Source organism: Diabrotica virgifera, chromosome 4 (assembly GCF_917563875.1).
Source record: "Diabrotica virgifera virgifera chromosome 4, PGI_DIABVI_V3a".
NCBI lineage: Eukaryota > Metazoa > Arthropoda > Insecta > Coleoptera > Chrysomelidae > Diabrotica > Diabrotica virgifera.
Window position 1 is genome coordinate 190,703,210 of NC_065446.1, and position 26,495 is coordinate 190,729,704.

The 26,495-nt window shown below is 33.7% G+C and overlaps 1 protein-coding gene across 1 annotated transcript in view; it reads right to left on the reverse strand.

Annotated features, from left to right (window-relative positions):
• LOC126884044 (glucose-6-phosphate isomerase) overlaps window positions 1–25,687 on the reverse strand; it is a 72,385-nt gene extending 46,698 nt beyond the window's left edge. The window contains exons 1-2 of the mRNA XM_050649832.1: window positions 25,337–25,687; window positions 21,007–21,315 (exon numbers count right to left, since the gene is read on the reverse strand). Coding sequence (XP_050505789.1) covers window positions 21,007–21,315; window positions 25,337–25,542 — 515 coding nt within the window. The 5' untranslated portion in view covers window positions 25,543–25,687. The remainder of the gene's footprint in view (window positions 1–21,006; window positions 21,316–25,336) is intronic.
• Between the last annotated feature and the right edge of the window lie 808 nt (window positions 25,688–26,495).

Below are 26,495 nucleotides of genomic sequence, written 5' to 3' on the forward strand. Positions count from 1 at the left end.
ACTTACCATGCCGGGTTAGTCTAATAAGGTTTATTTTCCTGGTTTTTCCCTCGTGACTTATTATGAGATCACTAACACGAGAATTTTGATCAAATACTACAATTTTTACTACAAAAGTTAAAGTTGATTTACAGAGGAAAGGACTATCTTCCAATAAAGTTGCCGAAGCAACGCAACTCATAAATATTGGCCGTATCATTTTAGTCATCGAATTTATAATGTATAATTCAAGCAATTGAACTCCGTAATTATGTTAATGTTTACATTACTGAATGGAGAGTTGAATAACCTTTCAAATGCGCTACCACACGAGTCCTATTCCCTATGTAAAGATAAGGGGTGGGGAAAGTGGAAGGGAGGGGGTTGACAAATGACAGATGTATGTACCGTAAAAATGTGTCCCCATTAGATCAAAAATCAACCTGTTTCGTCATTTCGTTAAAATCTAATAAATACTGCCAAATATCGAGGTGGACTGTTTTCTTTGCCCCACACTGTATACACAATGTAACTATTCGAATTTCTTCTCAAGGGGTCATTTTTATAACGGTAGAAATTGTGTGGCAAAAAATTTAATCAGTAAAGGAATCTAAGTTTAATGTGACCGTATAATTAGATAATTCCAAATTGCTTGAATTTACAATTATATGATTTTTTATCATCATAGGGGTAGTTTTCACAACTAAAAAATTAAAATCAACTAACGGCAGTATTCACATTTTGAAATAAAAGGTAAATATAACCTAACTCCAAATCTAAATGCAAATCAGTAACGACATGGTATTCAATTACATTGTTTGTTTGAATTGTAACTATTCTAGGGGGTGAAATTTAAGGGCTAAACGGTGACAAAATCTTAAACTATGTTATTTCATGTTAATTGACATTCCTTCATTTTATTAAAATATGATTTGAATCAATTACCCGCTTTAATTTACAATTATACGATTTTTTTATAATAGGGGTTGTTTCCTCCCCTAAAAAATAAAAAGCAACCGACGACACAAATTCAACTTTAAAATGGAGGGTCAGTAGAGCCTAAATCCTAATTTTCATGCAATTCAGTGCTGCCCCTTAAAATTACACGGTATCGCCGTATTTTCCGTTCATTTACTGGGCTATGTATCTTTTTTTTGTCAAAATTTGCAGAAATATTATATTTTTTTGTGTAGAAAAGATATGTGGGCTTTCAATGTTTTATCAATAAAAAATTACAAAGTTTCTGTTGTACTTTCATATGAAAGTGAAGTGACAGGCATCAGACGACCGCTAGAGAATGAAAAAAAGTAAAGCATTATTTTAGGCGAGGCAGCAACCCGTAAAATTACGTTATACCGACCACGAAAATCAATTTTAAGGTGAATGACCAATTTTGGTGATTCTTTATGTTTTCAAGGTCGCTGAATCTGAATATATATGAAGTTTATTTTTATCTAGACTTGGTGGAACATGTTCAAAAATCAAATTTTATGCAAAAATGCAAAAAAAAACAATTTTGATGATTTTTCAACTTTATCTCACTGTATCTTTGGCCGCTGTAAATATTTCCTTTTGATTATTTCATTCATAGGAGATTCTGACCAATAGAAAGCTACAGAAATAAAAATTAAACTGATACTTTTTGATAATATCCCGTCGTCAAGTATATTACGTCAGATGCCCTGCGTTGCTACGAAAAAATACATTCAGTGACATTAATGACAATTAATGTTTTAAAAAATTATAAAAGTGATGACTTTCAACCGTCAAATATTATAACAACTGTGTGTTTAATTGTACTAATTTGTACTTACATAAATAATTACAATAAAATTTTGGTTTTGAACAGTTTTATTCATGAAACGGGGAACCACTGCATTAAGGACTCATAGAGTACCCCTAGTAGTAATCATCATGGTGGACATGCAAAGGAGAAGTACTGATCATGGACATCGGATACCAAGATCCGGCAGAGGAAGACAAATAGATAAGTACAAGGCTTCCTCGGTCGTAAACCTGCGAAACCCTTGTAATAAGAAAAAGACAACCATAAAAATTGATATGTGGAATGTGAGGAGCTTATTCTCTTCGGGAAAATTAGATAACGCCGTGTTGGAAATGGATCGTTTGGGTATAGACATATTAGGCATAAGCGATACACAATGGCCAGGAAATGGCAAATGCCCCACAACTAATCCTGGTATATTTTATTACGCCGGAAGTGACACCATAACCCATCGATACGGAGTTGGAGTCATCATCTCAAAAAAATGGAAAGATGCTGTAGCAAATTTTACTCCATTCTCAGAGCGCGTGATGTTAATACAACTGAAAGATAAGAAGAACATAATAAACATCATACAAGTGTACGCTCCTACAGCAGACAAAGACGAATAGGAAATAGAACAATTCTATAATAACTTAGAAGAGGTGATGAGAACAACAAAAAGACAACACATTAACATAGTAATGGGCGATCTGAACGCCAAGGTAGGTCAAGGTAAAGTTGGAGAAAATGTCGCTGAATACGGCTTAGGTAATAGAAATGAAAGGGGTGATCATTTAGTTCAGTTTTGTCAAAGCGAAGATTTAATAATAACTAATACATTCTTTAAATTACCCCCAAGGAGACTGTATACGTGGACGTCACCTCAACACACACAAGAAAAAGTAATCAGAAACCAAATAGATTGCATAATGGTGACAAAAAGATACCGTAATGCCGTGAAATCTACTAAAACTTACCCTGGAACTGATATCGGTTCGGATCATAATCCAGTAGTATCTGTGTTAGAAGCTAGACCAAAGAAAATGAGAAAAACCATCATCCCAGCGTTAGACTTAAGTCAGCTTAAAAGTGAACACCGACGACAAACAGTGCGCGAAGAAATCAACGCCGGCCTCAGTGTAGCAGAAAACCAAATCCGCAGAAGAGACAACATAGATGAAAAACTGAAGTATATAAACACTATAATAAGAACTACGGGAAAGAAACACCTAACCAAATCTCCAATGAAACATAAGGTGTGGCTGACACCAGACATACTAGAACTAATGGATGAAAGACGCAAATTGAAGAATAATTCAGAAAAATACAGAGAGGTTGATAAGAACATAAAGCAAATAATAAATAAGGCCAAAGAATCATGGATGTGTAGAAATGGAAGACTATGAAAGAAAGTATGACACATTTAAGGAGAAGAACAGGGTTTGGTACAAAGGTCTTATGACCAAGTGCCAGAGACTAACGAGTCTCGCCTGAGTTAAGAAGAAGAAGAAGAAGTATGACACATTCAATATACATAAAAAAGTAAAAGAACTTACAGGAACCCAAAGAAGACATCAAATAAGTTTGCTTAAGGACAAAGACGGAAATATTATTATAGACTTAACAGAAAAAATTAATAGATTTAGTGAATACATAAGAGAATTGTTTGAGGACAACAGAAATAACATTGACAAGGTAAATGGTGAAACGGGACCTGAAATCCTAAAATGTGAAGTAGAAATGGCACCTAGAAATTCCAAAACTGGAAAGGCAAATGGACCCGATGAGGTTCCTACTGAATTACTAAACTCTTGAATGATGAATCAATAGGTATAATATTGCACTTATTTAACACAGTATACAATACTGGTATTATACCTCAAGAGTGGCTGCTGTCTACAGTCGTTACACTGCCAAAGAAATCCAATGCAAAAGAATGTTCAGAACATCGAACAATATCTTTAATGAGCCATCTACTAAAGATATTTCTAAAAATCATCCACAACCGAGTTTATCAAAAGTAGGAGTCAGATATTAGTAATACACAGATGGGGTTCAGAAAAGGACTAGGTACTCGAGAAGCTCTCTTCGGTTTGAATGTTCTTACACAAAGATCTTCTTCTTCATGTGCCATCTCCTCTAAGAAGGTTGGCAACCATCACGGCAATTCGCACTTTCGATACCGCTGCTCTAAAGAGATCAGCAGAAGTGCAATTAAACCAAGCTCTCAAATTGTTTAACCAGGAGATGCGTCTTCTTCCGCGACTCCTTCTACCCTGTATTCTTCCTTGCATTATCAATTGTAACAAGTTATAACGCTCGCCCCTCATAACATGTCCCAGATATTGCAGTTTTCTGACTTTAATTGTATTTAAAATCTCTTTATCTTTCCCCATTCTTCTCAACACCTCGATATTCGTGACTCTATCCACCCAACTTATTCTTAATATTCTTCTGTAGGCCCATAACTCGAAGGCTTCTAATCTGTCCGAAACATCCTTCTTTAATGTCCAAGCCTCCAACCCATAGAATAATACGGAGAACACGTAGCATCTCAGAAGTCTTATCTTTAAAGAAATTGTAATGTCCCTGCTACAGAGTACTTTTTTTAGTTTGTTGAAAGCATTTCTTGCCTGTCCTATTCTTGCTTTAATCTCTTCTGTGTACTCATTAGTTTCATTAATTATTGTACCCAAATATTTATATTTTTCAACCTTTTTAATTTGTTCTCCATGTATTGTTATGCTTTCTTGGCGCTGTTGAACTTTTGTGATTACCATAAATTGTGTCTTTTTTGTGTTTAGGGACAGTCCGTTTTCTTGGCTGACTTCTACCACTCTGTCAACCATTTGTTGTAAATCCTCAAGACATTCGGCTAATAAAATAGTGTCGTCGGCAAACCGTATATTATTGATTGGTCGCCCATTTACTTTTATTCCCGTGGTTAGGTCTTCTAGTGCTTCCTGGATTATTTCCTCTGAATACAAATTGAACAAAGTAGGAGACAGGACACAGCCCTGTCTGACGCCCCTCTCAATACGTATTTCATTTGAAAAGGCGTTGTTCTCTTTTACCACAGCGATCTGATTATAATAGATAGCACTAATGATCCTGATGTCCCTCATATCTAAGTTTTTCTTTTCAAGTAATTCGATAAGGCGGTTATGTCTGACCTTATCGAAGGCTTTGTTGTAATCCAAGAAACACATATATACTGGCTGATTAACATCCATGCACCTTTGCACAAGTACATTTACAGCGAACAGGGCTTCCCTCGTTCCCATTGCATTTCTAAATCCAAATTGCGTGTCGCTTATGTCCTGCTCAAGTTTGTTATGTATTCTCCGGTGTATAATTTTTAAAAATATTTTGAGTGTATGACTCATTAAACTTATTATCCGGTGGTCTTGGCATTCTTTTGCATTTGGTTTTTTTGGCAGTGTTATGAACGTTGACAGCAGCCAATCTCTGGGAATGATTCCTGTACTGTATATTGTATTAAATAAGTCGACCAATATTCCAATTTGCTGGTCCTCTATTAACCGTATTATGTCTACAGGTATTTGGTCAGGACCTGTTGCCTTGTTGTTCTTTGTTCGCTTTATCGCCTCCAGTACCTCATCTTCTGTTATGTCTGGGCCGTTGTCGAACTTTTCCTGCTCTAGTACTATTTCAGTCCGTTCGTCTTTAAATAGCTCTTGAATATATTCCTGCCATCTTTTAAGCCTTTCACCGACGTCTATAATTATTTTTCCGTTTTTATCCAGCAGTATGTTTGATTTTTTCTTAATATTAGTGCCTGTTATTTCACTAATTTTCTTATGAAGGTTTAAGTTATCATGTTTCTCTACCAACTGTTCAATCTCTGCGCATCTGTCACTATACCATCTTTCCTTTGCCTCTCTGATCTTTCTCCTTATTTCTGTGTGTATAATATTATACATGTTTTTGTCTTTGGTTTTATAAGATCGCCTTGCTTCCATGAGATCTAGAATCTCCTCGGTCATCCATTCATTTTTATTCTTAATTAGTTTAGGTGTAAGTGTTGTCTCACATGTGCGGATAAGAGCATCTTTTAACATGTGCCATTTCCTGTTCGCATCTTCAGTAGGAATAATTTCTATTTTGGTGAGCTCTTCCTTAATTTTTAGTGTGACTTGCTCTTTTGTTGATGGATCTCTCAAACGAGATACTTGTATCGTCTCTACTTTAGTTTTAACCACAGGCTTCTTTAGATTAATTCTAAACCTTCCTACAACTGGGTTGTGATCTGATCTCACATCAGCTCCAGGGTATGATTTTACTGATTTTATGGAATTTCGGTATCGTTTGCAGATGAGAAGGTAGTCAATTTGGTTTCTGATGACGTTATGTTGGTTGTCTGCTGGTGACTTCCATGTATAGAGTCTCCTGGTCGGCAGATCATAATAAGTATTCGTGACAATAAAATCGGTCTCTTGGCAGAATTGAGCCAATCTTTCTCCTCTCTCGTTACGAGTGCCCAGTCCAAAGTTTCCAATAAAATCACCTTGATTTCCTCTACCGATTTTTGCATTTAGATCTCCCATTACTATTGTAACGTCTCTAGACTTGGTTACTTCTAAAGCTTGTTGTAATTCGTTATAAAACTGTTCGAGCTCTTCATCCGATTTATCTGCTGTGGGAGCATATACTTGAATTATATTGACTCTAGACTGGGCTGTTTTGAGTGTTACCATCATAACTCTATCCGAGATGGGTAAGAAGCCAGTTACAAATTTCTGGGTGGTTTTATCAACTAATATCGCTACTCCGTTCCAGTGATTTGGGTCATTGTCATTACCAGAGTAGTATATCTTTGTTTGGCTTACTAATATGTCACCTGAATTGGGCCATCTGGTCTCACTTAATCCTAATATTTTTATGTTAAGTCTTTCCATTTCCTGAATAACATTATGGACTTTACCTGCTTGGTATATTGACTTAACATTCCACGTGCCTACCTTCATGCACTTTTTGTCGATTTTAGTCTTCTTTTTGGACGATGTGTTACTGATGGGTATTTCACAGGGATTTCGTTTGATATCGACCTGAGAGGCCCTGTGGTCTATCTGTGATTTGCCTCCCCTGCCGGATCTTGGTCTCCGATATCCATGATCAGTAACAGAGTTACTTTTTTGTACAGCCATGACAATTGTACTAGGGATATCCGTATATGATCTTTAATGTAGTGGTTTCCCCTTGCCTTCTACATCCTTATGCCGTTGACCGTTTTTTTTTTGTTCATCCGCCTTCGAGGCCGATTTCTCAACCCCAGGACAAAAGAGTGCCCTACCACTTACTAACTCATCCGCCCGAAGCCGTTGGTCGGTAAGTGGGAGATTGCTTATACCTACACAAAGATGCCTAGACGTTAATCAAGAAGTACATGCATGTTTTATCGATTTTGAAAAAGCGTTTGACAGAGTACGCCACGATAGGCTAAGAGACATTCTTGAAAGAAAAGACATAGATAATAAAGATCTGCGAATAATTCTCAACTTATATTGGAATCAGAAAGCTAACATCAAAATAGAAAACGAAATAGAAATACGTAGAGGAGTAAGACAGGGATGCATTTTGTCACCACTGCTATTTAATATATATAGTGAAAGCATCTGTCAGGAAGCCCTTTTGCAAGCAAATGAAGGAATCGTAATCAATGGAGAGGTTGTAAATAATATTCGATACGCAGACGACACTGTACTAGTTGCAAGAACAGTAGAAGAATTACAACGATTACTTACAAACATAAATATTGCTGATTAATTATTTATATGGGAAATAAGCCACAATTAAAATGAAAAAAATAATTTTATTAACGTTTCGACGCCCAAATCGGGTACCGTTGTCAAAATACAAAATATTACTAAAATAAACTAAAGTGTTGTTGCTAAGCAAAAAAATTCTTCTAATAATTTATTTAATCTCACTCATTTATATTGGCAATTCAGACATATATTATACATTTTAAAGTAGAAGACTTTAAAATGATATTGCCAATATTTATGAGTTGCGTTCCTGGGACGACTTACTGAAAGATAGTTCATTCGATTACATGAAATTAACCCCAACTCAAGAATATCCGTCATAAAAAATTATAGCATGTGATATGTCTTTAAAAAGACAACCAAATGCAACGACAGTAAAATTCTCGCGTTAGAGACTTCATAGTAAATCACAAGGGAAAACCAGGAAAAACCCTGTGATACTATCCCGACATCGTAAGTATTTGGTCTTACATTAATTTACTCTCAAAAAATAATACCAAATTCTGACTTGTAACATGTTTAAATTATAAATAATATTAATAATACTAGATATATAAGTAATACTAAAATATAAAATATGTACTAGCTCGATATTATTGACTTACTAATCTTGGTATTTTCTTTCTATTGACTTCCTCTTTCAGTATGGGTAACCACATCCTACTGCATTCTACCGAGGAATTTGCGACACAATCAGCAAAGAGGAAATGAAAGCTTTAAAAACTTTAAGAAATGATGACTCCATAACAATCCTACCAGCGGATAAAGGCAATGCAACTGTAATAATGAATAAAATACAATATGAGGACAAAATTACAGATCTAATTACAAATGGACCTTATAGCAAATTAACGAAGGATCCAACGAAGACACTAGAAAACAAAATATATAGAACTTTATTCAAATTTAAAAATGATCTAACATACTATCAAAGAAAATTAATGACACCTCACTACAGTAAGACACCACATTTTTATGGAGTGCCGAAAATTCATAAAGCGAACATACCACTTAGACCCATTTGTAGTACCATCAATTCTCCTTGTAGTGAACTATCAAAATTCTTATTAAACATTCTAAAACCATTTGCTAATAATGATGACACTTTTATAAAAAATACAAAACATTTTTTAAACAAATTATCAACTATTGAATTTAATCCAAATAATATTTTAGTAAGTTTTGACATAAACAGTTTATTTACAAATGTACCATTAGATAAAACTTTAAACATAATCAAAACGAAATTAGAGAATGATAATACATTGGCAACTAGGACAAGACTAAATGTATCAGCTATAATGGAGTTATTGACATTATGTACCCATAATACCTATTTTCAACTAAACAATGAATTCTATAAACAAAATTTTGGTCTAGCAATGGGCTCTTCTTTATCTCCATTATTGGCTAATATATTTATGGAGGATTTCGAAACTAATATTATTTCTAAACAAAATTTAAAACCCACAGTATGGTGGAGATATGTAGATGATGTGTTTTCAATATGGCCTCATAGATCAGAATTGTTGGATACGTTCCTGAATATTATAAACGATCAAGAAGAGACAATAAAATTTACAATGGAAAAGGAATACAATAACAGCCTACCTTTCCTCGATGTTTTGATCTCAAAGAAGGATATTGGATATGAGACTCAAGTGTATAGAAAACCAACACACACCAACAGATATCTCAATTACAAGTCAAATCACAACATCAACGTTAAAAAGGGAATCATTAAATCCTTATATGATAGAGCCAAAATTACTTGTTCAAACGAAAATTCCTTTTTAGCAGAAAAACAATTGTTAACATCTGTTTTATTAAAAAATGATTATACTTTATCGTTTATAAATAAGGAATTGTCAAGATTGGATCGAATGGAACAGAACAACTTAGAACGGGATCCTACAACATTCACCAGAAATAATACGAGGAAAATATCAATACCATATATAAAAGGACTATCCGAGAAACTTAAAACAATAGGAAATAAATTCAACATTTCAACAACATTCAAAACAACAAACACATTGAGATCTATTCTATCTAAAACTAAACCTAACAATGATCAAGAAAGAACAAAGAATTGCATTTATAAAATACCTTGTGAATGCGAACAATTTTATTTAGGTGAGACATCAAGACCATTAGACGTTAGAATAAGTGAACATCAATCTTATATTAAAAATAGAGAATTTGAGAGATCTCAAATATGTCAACACGCATGGGATAATGAACATAGAGTTCAGTGGAGAGATTCAAGTATAGTCCTGAAAGAATCAGATAGTAAAAAGAGAAAAATCAAAGAAGCGGCTCTAATTATGCTAAATGAAACCAATTGTGTCGCAAATTCCTCGGTAGAATGCAGTAGGATGTGGTTACCCATACTGAAAGAGGAAGTCAATAGAAAGAAAATACCAAGATTAGTAAGTCAATAATATCGAGCTAGTACATATTTTATATTTTAGTATTACTTATATATCTAGTATTATTAATATTATTTATAATTTAAACATGTTACAAGTCAGAATTTGGTATTATTTTTTGAGAGTAAATTAATGTAAGACCAAATACTTACGATGTCGGGATAGTATCACAGGGTTTTTCCTGGTTTTCCCTTGTGATTTACTATGAAGTCTCTAACGCGAGAATTTTACTGTCGTTGCATTTGGTTGTCTTTTTAAAGACATATCACATGCTATAATTTTTTATGACGGATATTCTTGAGTTGGGGTTAATTTCATGTAATCGAATGAACTATCTTTCAGTAAGTCGTCCCAGGAACGCAACTCATAAATATTGGCAATATCATTTTAAAGTCTTCTACTTTAAAATGTATAATATATGTCTGAATTGCCAATATAAATGAGTGAGATTAAATAAATTATTAGAAGAATTTTTTTGCTTAGCAACAACACTTTAGTTTATTTTAGTAATATTTTGTATTTTGACAACGGTACCCGATTTGGGCGTCGAAACGTTAATAAAATTATTTTTTTCATTTTAATTATGGCTTATTTCCCATATAAATAATTAATCATAAAAATGCCACAAGGAAATAGCTTCAGAACAACATAAATATTGCTTGCAACAATTATGGCATAAACATTAATATCAAAAAAACCAAGTATATGGTCTTCAGTAAAATCACGACACAACCAGCACATATTAGTATAAACGGCATTCAAATTGAAAAAGTATCAAGTTATAAATACTTGGGAACTTTAATAAACGAAACTGGAGACCAAAACAATGAAATAAAAAGACGTATCGAAATTGCCAGGGACACCTTCATAAAGATGAGAAAATTCTTCTGCAACAGAGATATAAGCATCCCTCTACGATTAAGAATGCTAAGAGGCTACGTATTTAACACGCTATTATACGGTGTAGAGACCTGGACTCTCAAACAGAACAACATAAAAAATATTGAAAGTTTCGAGATGTGGTGCTACCGTCGAATGCTGAAGATAAGTTGGGTTGAAAGAATCACAAATTTTGAAGTAATACGAAGGATAGGAAGAGACCCAGAAATTTTGTTAACGATAAAACGAAGAAAACTCGAGTATTTGGGTCACCTGATGAGAGGTCATAAATACGCATTACTTCAAAATATAATGCAAGGAAAAATAGAAGGAAAACGGAATCCAGGCCGTAGAAGAATGTCGTGGATGCGGAATTTGAGAGAGTGGTTTGGCTGCACCACTAATGAACTTTTTAGGTCAGCTGTAAACAAAGGCAGGGTAGCCTTGATGATTTCCAATCTCCGATAGGAGTGGCACAAGAAGAAGAAGATTCATGAAATAATCGCAACAAATTGCACTCGATCTCTAAAATTATTATCGAATTTTTGCCCTCGTGACACTTTGGACATAATTTCACTTCTCTTCGGATCGTGAAATTAAAACTGTCAAAGTGTCACTCGGGAAAAATTCGATAATTTTAGAGCTCTTGTGAAATTACTACTGAAAATTTTACTGTGTCATCTTTGAAGTATTTAGATAACAACGAGCTTTATTCAAACTGTTTGAACAAATCAAAAGGAGTTGTTAATTTTTAAACATTTTGTCGTCAGATTTCGTTAGTTTCATGTTTACTTAAAAAAGTTGAGTGACAAACTTTTTAGTTTATAATTTTCACCAACACCGAAATAAAATATGATTCATGAAGAAGTTTTTTGGAACATTTAGATAATAGGAAAACATGCAATAGAAAAAAAGTTATGTGACTTTATAGACGAGCGGCACACCCCAAAAAACGCTTATTTCTCGAGATACTGTGTGGTGCGTGATGACCACGGTGTGGTGAATGGCTAATTTTGGTCATACTTCATGTTTTTGACGGTGCTGAAAACGAAAATTAGGTTTATATTGAATTTTACGTGGGGGAACATTGGCAAAATCGCAATTTTACCAAAAAAATAAAAAATAAATTAATTTTGCGTTTAACGCGCTACAACTGTGTTCCATTTTAATATCTTTTTCTGAAATTTTAATAGCATATATTTGTTACCATTCTAAAGACAATGGTATCTGTTTCAATCTTTCTGTCTTATTATAATAAAAGTTATGAATTGTTTAAAGCAAAAGGTGTAGATTCCTGAATTGCAAAGATTAATTATTGCAAAACTTGAGTGACAAAATTTGAATTTTAGCTTTTTAATCAAATTGATGTTAAAATATGGGATACAAAAAATAAAATGTTTTATAGAAAAAAATGGTGCAATTTTTAATTTTAAGAAAAACGTGATTTTATTTTTTTTTTTTTTTAGGGTAAAATTGCGATTTTGACAATGTTCCCCCATCTAAAATTCGAAATAAACCTCATTTTCGTTTTCAGTACCATCAAAAACATAAAATAAGGCAAATATTAGCCATTCACCACACCGTGGTCAGTATCTCGAGAAATAAGCGTTTTTTTTTTCTTGGGATTACCACTCGTCTATAAAGTCACATACCTTTTTTCCTATTGCATATTCCGACTTGAAATTTTCCAGAAAACGGCTTCATGAATTATGTTTTATTGCTGTGTTGGTCAAAACTATAAACTAAAAATAGTTTGTCACTCAACTTTTTTAAGTAAACATGAAACTAATGAAATCTGACGACAACCTGTCGTCAGCAAGACAAAAATCTGGCGACAAAAGATACAGCGAGGTACATACGAAAAATCATCAAAATTGATTTTTCGCATTTTTGCATAAGATTTAATTTTTGAAAATGTTCCACCAATTATTCATATTCGGATTCAGCGACCTCGAAAATATAAAGAATGACCAAAATTTGTCATTCACCTACCATGGTCGCTTTTTCGATTCTAAGCCTCAAATTAGGGGTGTTAGTCCAGAAAGCCACTGCGCATCCGATAGGGAAAATATTCCGATTCGGATTTTTTGCACAATCTTACTCAAAAAGGATCCCTTTTAACAAATTTGCATGTTGCCAGGACCAAAAGTGGGTTAAAAATTTTTTAAACGTTTTTTTTTTTTGTTTTTTTTTTCCTAAAATTATTTTTTTTGCATAGAACAAAGTTTTTTTAGGTTTTTTTGGATTATTCCAAACAGAAAAGGTCTTTAGTGACTTCTCTGTGAGAAGGTCTTATTGAAGTTGATAATTTTTGACATATAAGCGATTAAAAATTGAAAAATTGCAAAATCGGCCATTTTTAACCCTCAAAAAGTATGTGAAAAACTGAAAATTTTAATGTTGCCAAGGTAGGTAGATACTCTTTAAACATCGATTAATGAAATCCCGAAGAGTTTTTTGCAATACAATATTCAAAACTCCTTTGTTTTTTAATTGCTAATCAAGCTTGCGCGACACTATTTTCCACCGTTGCATGTGTATACAGTATCGTGCAAATGAAAGGAATAAATTCGTTATTTCGTAAACCGGCGACTTTAAGGAAAAATCCCGAAACAGGTCGATTCTTATTTTTAAGTTGTGATATTGTGGCATACTTGGTATACTAGTGACGTCATCCATCTGGGCGTGATGACGTAATCGATGATTTTTTTAAATGAGAATAGGGTCGCGTGCTAGCTCATTTGAAAGGTTCTTTAATTCTCTATTCAGTAATATAAACATTTATATAATTATTTATCAGAGCGCACGCTTGATTGGCAATTAAAAAACAAAGGAATTTTGAATATTGTATTGCAAAAAACTCTTCGGGATTTCATCAATCGATGTTTAAAGAATATCTACCTAACTTGGCAACATTCAAATTTTCAGTTTTCACGTTTTTGAGGGTTAAAAATGGCCGATTTCGCAATTTTTAATCGCTTATATGTCAAAAACTATCAACTTTAGAGAAAAGTCACCATAGGCGTAGCGTGACCTAATAATTTGGCGGGGCACGGGGTCTACGGGGGGGGGGGGGAGTGGTGGTCCCGTGGAAACTTTTTTGAAAACTACCACTTAAGAACTAAAGTAAAGTATATGTCTATTTTTGTTAAACATTGGTTTTAATCAATTTTTACTATATTGATGGATTGTAAAAAGACTCAATTTCAAAATATACAAGTTTATTCTATTCTAGACATAACTGCATGGGCATTTATAACACAAAAACAAATTTGTGTACAAGACAAAGTTTTAAGGTGAACAGAACTACAGTAATGGTTTTCAACGAACCAATTTTCGTTAGTTCTAATGAAGCATTAGCCTCCTATCGGCTAGATTTGAAAATCTGTCAACTAACAGATCTAGTTTTTTATCTTTCATGTATTCAGACGTCAATTCTTGCTCAATAGACATCAGGGCAAGCCCACTTAAGCGGTCTTCTGTCATGGTGCTTCGAAGAAATGTCTTTAGAAAAGAAAGATGTCATGCCTTCGTAGTGTAGAAAACGATCTTTCTGCGCTTGCTGTTGTGATAGGCCACGAAAGTGATATTTCTAGTAGCTGCCAAACATCTGGTGCACTGGCTTGAAGATCATTCTCAATAAAAAAATCAGCCAACTCTTGGAACGTTACTCTTGTGGTTGCTTTGTCTGTTTTGACAAAATTGTTCTTTGCATAACAGTGAAAAAACTTAAGATGTGCAGAGAAACTTAAAGACAAGTTATAAAACTTTTGGATTGCCATAACAGCGTTGTTGTCAATTTCGGTCCAATTAAATAGTAACTGGGCAATGCAGTTGATTTTATCATAATCGTTCTTGGAAAAACGAGATTGCAAGTTTACAATTACTGTGTCTAAAGCAGCAAAGTAAATGTCAGTCTTGAACATCTGTTCAGGTGATTGATGAAATGCAGCATCTGAAGAGCTACTACTAGCTTCAAGTTTTTTCGGCATCTTCCGTTTGCGTGGTAGTGAAGGCCTTTCAACTGACAAACCTTTCACACCATATTTGTTACACTGTTCTTCTGACTCATTCCACATCTGAATAAAGCCATCATCATTTCTGTCCAGTTTTAAACAGTCAATGACTGATTCAACTTTTGCAAAAACCTTAGAAATGTCAAGAGATTCACTCTGCAGTTCTTTGGAGAGTATATCAGTCTGACTCAAAACGCTGTGCAATAGTTTTAAACTGAATACAAATTCAAATGTGCTGATTTGTTTGGCTAGACCATCAGCTTCGGCTGCAATTTTACGATTTGATACATCGTTTGCAATAACTTCCAAAGTTTCGTACACTTCAGGGAGCTGCTCTAGAATTACATGGATTGCTTTGTGTCGAACTGTCCATCTAGTTCGAGACAAGCTCACCAGTGTTTTCATTTTTGTTTCTCCGCTTTGCTTACATATTGATTCAAATATTGAAAACCTGTTAGCTGATGCATTAAGAGGATCGGTACGTATTTTCGGCTGCAATGCTATTCAAATGGGAATTCATTTTTTTCGAATCCTGAGAAAACTAATAAGTATTTTTGAAAAATTTAAACGCAGAATGAAAGATTACGTTATTAGCGAGGGCCGAAAGTCCCTGAGAACTTCTATAGTGTTTATTTTAATAAGTTACAGGGGTGAAAAACTAAAAGAAAATTTAGTGTGATTTTTAATTTCAAATATATCATTCAAAATAAACTTTTTATTTATTCTAAGGGACTTTCGGCCCTCGGTAATAATTTAGTCTTTCATTCTGCGTTTAAATTTTTCAAAAATATTTATTGGTTTTTTCAGGATTCGAAAAAAATGAACACAACGCCGTGGTAATATTTTCCAAATCTATCTTTGTCTTACAACGCACTCAGCCGAATATAATATTGTCAGCATATATTGTCAGTCAAAAACTGACAATCAGTGACAATTTTAAATATTTGACATTGCATCGGGAATATGTTGAGTTATTGATTAAATATTATTGATATATAGTGTATTTGATAATAGACCTGGATCCCGCGTAAGAAAAAAAAGTTGATTAATAGCAAGCTGAAAATTTGTTAATAGCTTAACGGTGTCTAGTCGGACAAACATTGATGCACGGGAACACTGAAACAGGGGAAGTTTTAACGGTGGAGCATGATAAACGTGTCGTCCTGACAAGTTTATGATGGTGAAAAATAGCAAGTTGTTTTTAAGTTTATTCAATAGCCAAAGTTATATAATATATGAAAAAATGTTTGTCCGACAAAAAGGTTGGGCATTTTAACGAGTCCGACACGTAGAACATGTCACATCACAGGAACTATGTTGGTGATGAATAGCAGTCTGATTTTTGCATGAGAGTTTAATGAAAGGTTAAAAAAGCAATTGGAAGTTCTGTCGGACAAAATGAATGGGAAATTTTCCTAGTCGGACATTCTAAACATGTAAGATATAGACAAAAATGTTGGTGATAAATAGCAAGCTAATTTTGATTTGTTTGTGTACAAATTATATTTTGTAACGCAAAAAGTTATATGTCGGACAAAAAGTTTGGGCAAATCGAAGGAAATAAATAAAAAACATTTTTTCAGAATGACTTAGTCACATATTGATAAAGCTATTTTAGTTGTATATTATTATTTATATTCACATATTTGCATGTGCATATATATATATATATATATATATATATATATATATATATATATATATATATATATATATACATGCACACTCCAAAAACAGTGAGGTAAGTATCAATGCATGTATATATTGCAAAACAATTATTTTTTTGGGTTGAGTTTGTTCTAGATATTCTCAAAATGACAATAAAAAATGTTAAAGAACATATGAAAGCAATCTCTTAGGGTTTTCTAATTAGGCGCATCAGAAAGTACGGAAAATTTCCTACAAAAAACGTTGTATACATTTTTTTCCATACTCAAATCTTAATCCTGTAAACGACATTGAAAAATGTGAAGAGTCTAAAACTTCGGTGCTTTTAAGAATAGACGTAAATATGACACATTATGCTTAGAAGTATGTATTAGAAGGTTGCATTTGTCAGTGTGACACTTTGTGCTATACAAAGTAGTATTTGAAAGTACATGGTCTCTGAGTTTCTGTTTGCAACGTGTGTTGGAAATTAAAATTTATATTAACTATGGAGTGTTTTTGTGTCTATTTTTGAGTGTCAACAGTTTAAATTTTAAGTCGCCAAATCAAAAGTGAAACCATTCAACGGAAAATTTTTGAGTAATTTTCGAACATTTTACAAAGTTAGTAAAATACTTGGTATCAATTAATGAGGTTCAGTTGCAAGATAATTGTGAAAGTTCTATTGAATATCATTCTTCGTGCTATAATGCTTTGCTTGATTGAAAAAGGGTACCTAAATAAATTATTACTAAAATTGTATAACGTAATTTTTCTCAACTTTCTACAAATGAAATAATAATGTAATTAATATGTCACATGGCAAGAAATAATTTGCTGCCAAAATAAATCGATTAGTTTAAATTTGAAGTTACGATTGCAATTTATTATGAATTATTGTCAAAAGTGACAGTTTTTCTTAAATGGAAATGTATCCATAGACATAAGGGTAGACAGGGAATACAGTGCAAAAAGTCGATAGGTGGTCTATCTATCTCTTTTAACCAAGCGATCCCGCGCATGTGGCAGACAAAGATAGCTAGACCACTCAATCCATAATATAATTTGCCTGATCTACTATAAATGTATTACAGTGAGGTATCTAAATGATGTTGACATAAATCGAAAGATATCGATTGTAATTGATTGCAGGTACTTTTGACATAGAATAATCACCCCTTATTGAAATTTCAAAAATTATTTTTTTAAATTGTCCGACTACAAAATCTACCCCTTATTTTTTTCCGACAACAGTCATTCTTGGTAAGGAATAATTTACTTAATTAAATTTCGTCTTTGTCGGAAAGCTATTTATCACCAGCATTTTTGTCTATATCTTACCTGTTTAGAATGTCCGACTACGAAAACTTCCCATTAATTTTGTCGGACAGAACTTCCAATTGCTTTTTTAACCTTTCATTAAACTCTCATGCAAAAATCAGACTGCTATTCATCACCAACATAATTCCTGTGATGTGACATGTTCTACGTGTCGGACTCGTTAAAATGCCCAACCTTTTTGTCGGACAAACATTTTTTCATATATTATATAACGTTGGCTATTGAATAAACTTAAAAAAAACTTGCTATTTTTCACCATCATAAACTTGTCAGGACGACACGTTTATCATGCTCCACCGTTAAAACTTCCCCTGTTTCAGTGTTCCCGTGCATCAATGTTTGTCCGACTAGACACCGTTAAGCTATTAACAAATTTTCAGCTTGCTATTATTCAACTTTTCTTTCTTACGCGGGATCCAGGTCTATAAATAATTGATTTAAGACGTGAACTTAATAAAAAGTTATTTATTGTGTACTATTTGTGGAAGATCCAAGCAGAGAATACATCAGGATAATATATTCCGTGATCCAAGTATTTTGTTGTTAAAGATGTTCAAAATTGTAAGCGGTCCATAACAATATATTATTAAAAAATCACTTTAACACTTTTCCTCTTTTCTCGATTGAGTATTGGTCTTTGTTGTACAAATAAATTATTACAATCACTGAATACATAGTTAGTGAAAAAATTATCACATTTATTAACTGAATTAATAATTTGCAATTATAAAAATAACAGTTATCCAAGAACGTTCAAAACCCATCTCTTTAAATTAATGATGACATTTTCAAGTAGAATGACATTCTAGTAATGTTTACATATTCATACCAGTGTGAATTTTACTACACGTAATTTGCCGTGTAAAGACAGAAGAAGTAGGGATACACGTAAAATATTTGCGAATTATGTACCCATAGCCTTAATTAAGTTATACAGGTTATTTACTATGGATAAGCAATTCCGAAGCTGTCTTATTTCTTCACAAAATCTCTGAACAGCCAGATCAAGCAAGTGGGCATGGCAGTGTGTGTACAAAGCTTTAGGCTCTTCTTCTTGGAACCTTGAGGCAACACCTTTGAATTTGCCGCTCATGTTACTAGCTCCATCATATGCCTGGCCGTGCATTTTATTTAAGCTTATACCCAACTGCTGCAGATACTGTTTAATAGTGTGATGTAAATTTTCACCAGTAGTGTCTGACACATCAACGAAGCCCAAAAACCTTTCATTGATTTTAATGTGTCCATCTATTTTAGTAATGTATCGAATGCAAATGCTAAGCTGTTCACAGGTTGAAATATCCGTAGTTTCATCACAAATAATTGAGTAGGCCAAAGCCTCACTCACCTCTTGGACAATTTGTTGAAGCATTTCACTTTTTATGCAATCTATTATCTCATTTTGTACCTGGGCACTTTTGTATGAATGGACTGGGGATTTCATTAATGTTTGGATTCCTTCCTCCATTTCAGTAGATCTCAGTTCTAGCAGTTCTATAATGTTCCCCCTGTTAAATGAAGCAGTACTCTCATCATGTCCTCTTAAGGCAAGATTCTGTTTTCCAAGGAATAGGATGTTTTCAATTATGAATTTTAAATACCTCCTATTCATCTCAACCATTTTAGTATGTGCCGAGTACAACGAATCTGCTACCGTGCTTCCTGCTTTTCTATACTCATTGAGAAACTGTTTAGATTTTTGATGCATTTCACTCTTCTCATGTTTCCTGAATTTTTCCAAAGCTTTCTTCCAATTGTTCATGCCCAGTTTAGTGAATGACTCCTCCCCGCGACCAGACTTATGTTGACAAAATAGTCGGCATGGGTAACAAAATGCAGCGTCTGTAATGGGGCTATATTCGACCCAATTAAATTCACTGTACCAGGATTCTTTGAACTGCCTCGATTTGGATTGAATCTTGCTTACCTTAAAACAATCAACAGGCTGAAATGCTCCTTTTGCAATATCTGCACTTTGTACTCCCAATGAAGGATCTCTACTTTCGCCCTGGAATGTAGCATCACGATCTGGGCGTAAACAAGATGGCGATTCATCACCAACGCTACCTCCAGTGCTACTTCCCGCTAAATGTCTATCTTCATTTACACTTTCACTTGAATTTCCAAGTTTTTTAAAGAATGTTAGTACAGAGGACTGTTTCTTAGACATGATAACAAACGAACATCCGCAAAAATTACACAAACAATAGCAGCTCAGCTAGTAACAATAAGCTTATTGAACGAATAAAACGTGGCGACCACCTACACAACACAACACACGCGCACTGAGCTGGTATGATATCCCTCCGCCAGGCGTCGGCTGGGCTCGGGTGCATTCGATCGGCTGCTCCAGCTCGGGCGCAACCGGCCAGAGTCGGCTCACCGGCACTTGTAAATTTAGTTGTAACACGCGCATACTTTACACACACAGAGTCAAATTAGATGCATACAGAAAAATAGACTAACGGGGGATCTATATTAGTTATTCATTCGTAACTTTTAGTGTATACATATACGTAATTTAAAGATAATTTATATTATTTTTTTCTTTTTTTGCATAATGTTGGGGGGGGCACGTGCCCCCCCGGCCCGACGCCACTGAAAGTCACTAAACACCTTTTCTGTTTGGAATGATCCAAAAAACCTAAAAAAAAACTTTGTTCCATGCAAAAAAATAATTTTAGGAAAAAAACAAAAAAACACGTTTAAAAAATTTTTGATCCACTTTTGGTCCTGGCAACGTGCAAATTCGTTAAAAGGGGTCCTTTTTGGGTAAGATTGTACAAAAAATCCGAATCGGAATATTTTTCCTACCGGATGCGCAGTGGCTTTCTGGACTATGTACCGCTCGACTATTTGGCTTTCACTGTAACCAATTACGCATTTTTTACTGAAATTAATAACCTACACATTGAAATCGTAGAGCCATGTAAATTGTTTTATGTTCAGATGATCAGAAACAAAGAAGTAATTATTTTTTATTTTTTGCCCATAAAAATTCACAACAGAAATCAGCTGAACAAGATTATTTAATAATCTATAATAATAGCACAAAAGTCTGAGCATGAACAGAAAATCATGTGTGGGTAATTAACTGCACAATCTAATAAATTAATGATACAAACATGTAATCTAACTAGGAAAAAACAACTTACCCTTTCCATGCACCAGATAACACTTGTTCTGTAAAGCTTTTCATGTGATTAAGAACAGCATTTACATCAGGCATTACATCTTTACCATCAACTAAAATAGGTCGATTTGATCTATTTCTTAAAGCGATGTGTAATACAGCTCTGTTTTCGGTGAAGTTGATTTTGGATCCATTAAACATAGCATCTCGTGCAGCTTCTACTTTCCTTGAACGAGCCAAGTCAAACAATAGCTTCAAACCTTCTTCATCAATGCGGTTTTTTGAGAAATCAATGAGTATGTCGCCATCATTAGGAGTAGCAATTTTTAAACTGAAAATATATTAAAAAGCACTTTAAAATGGTTTAGTCATATTGATATACCTAAAAAACTAATTACAATCTATATTGTATGTATCATTTATGGCATTTTACAGGCACAGACTTAGATGACGTCATATCTTCATCATCATCATCATCATTAGCCATTTTAAGTCCACTGTTATATGTCATTGCATCAGATCTTGAGCACCCTGAATCAGTTGTGCTGGATGCTCTTGATGTCAACCGACCACCTTGTTGGAGAATGTCCTCGACTATTATGACTAGATCTCTGTACTAAAATTTTTTTGGTCCATCTTCCAGCTTTGAATCTGGCAATATGTCCCACCCAGTTCCTTTTTAGCATTGTAATTCATTTAACTGCATCTGTAGGTAACAGCAGTTTTTCTCCTAACTGTTTTATTAGAAACTCTGTCTCTGAAGGATGTTTTCAACATTGACCTCTACATTGATCTCTTTGCCACTTGTATTTTATTAATTAATTTTCTTGTAAGGGTCAATGTTTCTGCTCCATGTGTTAGAACTATGAGTATATATTGATGAAAGACCTTGCTTTTCAAGCACATGGGGACATCTTATCTAAAGACTTCCCTCAGTTTTCCGTAAGCTGTCCATGTTAGTCCTATTGTCCTGTATTAAGTCTGGTGTTTGATTATCTCTTCCTAATTTAATATTGTGGCCCAGATATTTATATGTAGGTACAGTCGAACCCGCTTATTGGAATAGCCTTGGTGCCAAGCAAAAGTATTTCTATAAAAGGGATATTTTAATAACTGATCATTAGTGGCTAGTAGAAATGTTTCGGAGTCTCAAACTTCTATTCCTTAAAGCAGGATATTCCTATAACCGGTATTCTAATAAGCGGGTTCGACTGTATACACTTGTTCAATTTGGGTGCCATTAGATCAGATGTTTTTGGCCAGTACAAAGTTAGTCATGTACACTTCGCGTAAAAAAACTGGTACAACTCTTATAACCGAAAATCGTGTTTTTGATCTTGTCACAAGTGTCATTCCAATTTCTAGGGCAACGTTGCCAGTTCAACGAAAATATTATATCAAACTAGGTAAAAACGGGGCTATGCGAGAGACCGCATTTTTTAAAATACTAAAAACTAAAACAATTGTAATTTTCCGTCATCTCAATTAAGTATCCATACACTGATTAGTGTTTTATTATAATTTATGAAAATATTTCAATTCAAAAATAATGATAGATAATAAATCTTGACATAACTTTAAATTATTATGTTTAATGTCAAATCGAGAGGTGTGATTGGTTTCTCGTAAATTGTAGGACAGAACTGCATTAAGTTGTGTAGAATAAATAAAACACACTACTGGAAAAATTAAAAATTTAATTTGAAATTAATACAAATGAATAACTTTTACAGTGAACAAGTGTGTAATTTAAATATATGTATTACAATTCGAAATATACATTTTAAACGTTATTTTTTGTATTTAGATTTAGTGCAATTCCGTTATTTGTGATGGCAACAACGAAGTGATTCACGAACAATAATTGTCAGTCTGAACACAGGTTTACATTGGGAAAAAAAAGTGTACCAGTTTTATATGACGTGAAGTGTACCTATTGTGTTTTGAAAAAGTTAATTTTAAGGCCAAGTGTACAAGACCTCTGAAGGTCTTAAAGGTCAAGGTTTAGAGTAAACAAACAGGAGGTATAGATTGTTGTTGAACTCTTAACCATTTTCAAGAAATTAGCAAAAATGAAGATCTGCTTAATGGTTATATAGCCCAGCCTAAAACCTTTAGGTATGATAATTCTCCCAGACAGGCTTTGTTCCCAAACTGTCAAGGTTGGATAGGATAAAGCTCAATAAAAACCTTTATCAACTCAACCCCTACAACTTCATAGAAGTGAAGAAATGTCACATAAAGCCATAACAGACTTTGTTAAAAAGGTTGGACTGTAGGGACACCTTTAACCTGGGGATGAGCCAGAATAGAACTCTTAGGTTGACTGGAAGGGTGGTTAAACCATAGACATAATAAGAATAAACTAGACATGTAGACAAAATATTGTAACGCGAAGCAGTCAGTAGGTGGTCTATCTATTTTTTATTTCCGCGCGATCCCACACATTTGACAGTCAAAGATGGCTAGACCACTCAAAGTGAAAATTGACCAATGATATCCTTGATATTGGCATTACACCTCGATGCACAGAGTGGCCCATACCTTATCTTGTCTATTCTTATTATATGTGTGGGTTAAACGCCCATTCATATTGAACATAACCTAACCTAGGACTTAGGCATAGATTTATAATACTCTAGATTGCGCCTTACGATCTTAAAGTGGGTGACGGTTGCGACAGAGATAAATGAGCCTATTTGGTCGGTAGTCTCTTTCTAATTCAAGGGGAGTATCGACGACGTCACTATCCTACTCTGTCGTCGAGTATTTTAGATGGTTTGACAGTTCGAGCGGATGGCGACGAGAACTGGTCGTATGTCTTCGGACGTGGATAATCCTGGTTCGAATCCCATACCAATCTTTACTTTTTTTATTTTTTATTTAATCAATATTGCGTTTATTAGATATTATTACATCTCTAAAGTAAATCTATTCAAAGAAATATATAACAAATAAGAAAAACTGTGTAGGTACCTATAGATTTTTAAAAATATAAAAGCCAATGTTATTTTTTTTAATAGGTAGAATAGTATAAAGTAATTAAAAATATTCGTAAAAAATTACCAATAATTAATATCAACATAATGTACCATCGATTTATTAATTGAATCGGTCATTTCAAAAACAACACGAGTCACATATTCCTAATTTTACAGAAAAGCAAAGAACTTAACTATATAGTCGAAAGATGGATGAAATGGATGACATCAAAATTCAGAGTTATATATTGTAGTTTTGTTCCTAATGTTTTTACTGGACTGGTGTCGTTTTTCCACACAACGTTTATCTTAAAGGAGTCTATTATTCTCAAAAAGTTAGTTTCTCAAAATTGTGGACTATGCTGTTTTTGAAATGACCGATTCAATTATAAGTAATTACACATTATTTTTATTTATGAAACTATTGTTACAATTTTTAAAAAAAGTAGAAGCAAAACAAATATTATTCACATCATTCGAATAAGGACGAATTTATATTAATAACGAATGACTTTTATTTTACTATGCAGTTCACAAATTTTGTATTCCAATATTAACTTACTATACATAGGTACATTTATTATCTGCTAGATTTACTTAGGTCCATTTTTCAGATGTAAAAATATCTAATAAACGCAATATTGATTAAATAAAAATAAAAAAGGTAAAGTTGGTATGGGATTCGAACCACGATTATCCACGTCCGAAGACCAAAGACCATTTCTCGTCACCACCAGCTCCAACTGTCAACACATATTACTCGATAAAGTGGGATAGTCACGTCGTCGATATTCCCCTTAAATTAAAAAGAGACTACCGACCAAATAGGCTCATTTATCTCTGTCGCAACCGTCACCCACTTTAAGATCGCAGGGCGCAATCTAGAGTATTATATATCTATGGACTTAGGTATAAATTTTTGTAGGGTACATAATGATGTGCAAATTTTTTCTTTCAAATTCTTGCTTCATTCAAGAAAGTGTTTTCTGTATATCAAGGGTTCATTTTTTGTTCCAGTCTACATGTGAAGTCTTAAATAATTTATAAGATGTAGATATAATAAATTGGATATATAACAACATAAAAATGTGCCAAGAATAGGTATAAAGTAGCTCAAATTTTAAATTATTTAATAATATTAAGTAGTGATGCATTGAATTTTAAAACCTGATACAGCTATCGTTGAAATAAGATAAAACTTAGAAAACATATCTATTATAAATTATATAATTAGCCAAATTAGGGACTTCCAAGTTTATAAAACTTTTCATTTAAAAAAAGCACCATGAAAAGTAAAAAAATTATACACAAGGTCGAACTAAGGTCAACATACACGGGCACATTTTTAAGAATTTAGGGAAAAGTACTTACCTTAATTTATCGAATCTTGCAGGATCACTTGCGAAAAGGTCCTTGATGACTAATTTATTGCCTTTACTATCATAATATTGTTGAAGTTTTTGCCAAGAAGGTTCAGTAGTTAAAAGTGGTTTCGGCTCCATTTCTACCGCAAGACTGACTAATGTTCTGCCTATACCGCGGCATATTGCACTTGTTTTCGGACAATTTGGATCCATTGTGCATTGTAATTCGAAAGGAATTTCCTCGTCGTGTTCCCTGAAACTCCAGAAAGTAATTTTACGTCTTGAAAATTTTGAAAAACATTTTTGACAGGTATAAATCTGAAATTAATACAAAATTTTGAATATCGCGCCCGTTAAACAGCTGATAAAAAGAGAAAGGGAAAGTAATAGCCAGAGAGCTTGTGACATTCGAATATCATAATGGTGAAATGGTGTATGATCGATGGATCTTGGTAGGAATAAAAATATTCAATTAGAAATACCTAATTATCAGTGGCGGCTCGTGACTTTTACAATAGGGGAGGCTATACCTAACTGTAAAATATCTAGACAAATTTGCACTAGCAAAAAAATGCGCCAAAAAATGTAATTTAAAGCCCCATCTTTTGACCATTTTTTATTTACATTTCATAATATCATCCTAATTCATAATTTCATGATATCATATCATTTTAAAAATAGTTAGTCTAATAGTAAAAGTTTAATACCAAAGTTTGTGTAGTTTATTTTGTTAACAATTCCATCTATTTGTAAATAGATACCTATGCATATCAAAATAAATACAGATTTGAAGTTTTGCAGTCCATACATAATGAAGCTTCAAATTTTTTAAGATACTCAACTGAATTTTTTTAATTCTAAACGCGGCCTACTGCGAATTCAAAAACACGATAAATTACCGATATTTTGCTTTGAGTTAGAGATATCGGAAAAAGTTATTTGAGCAAGTTGTTCCAAATATTATTATAACCCCACATACCAAATTTCATAACAACATTCGCACTTTTAGATTTTTCATTATTTTTAGTCAGGACCCTAAAATTCGTTGTCCCGAGACGCACCCAACCACCCAACGGAGCTGAGAAAGTACTCTGCCTCCCTTGGTGTATCTCCGGGCAGCGTGTTATGCCGCCGTAGATGCCACTGTTAGGAGACCGGGTCTCCTT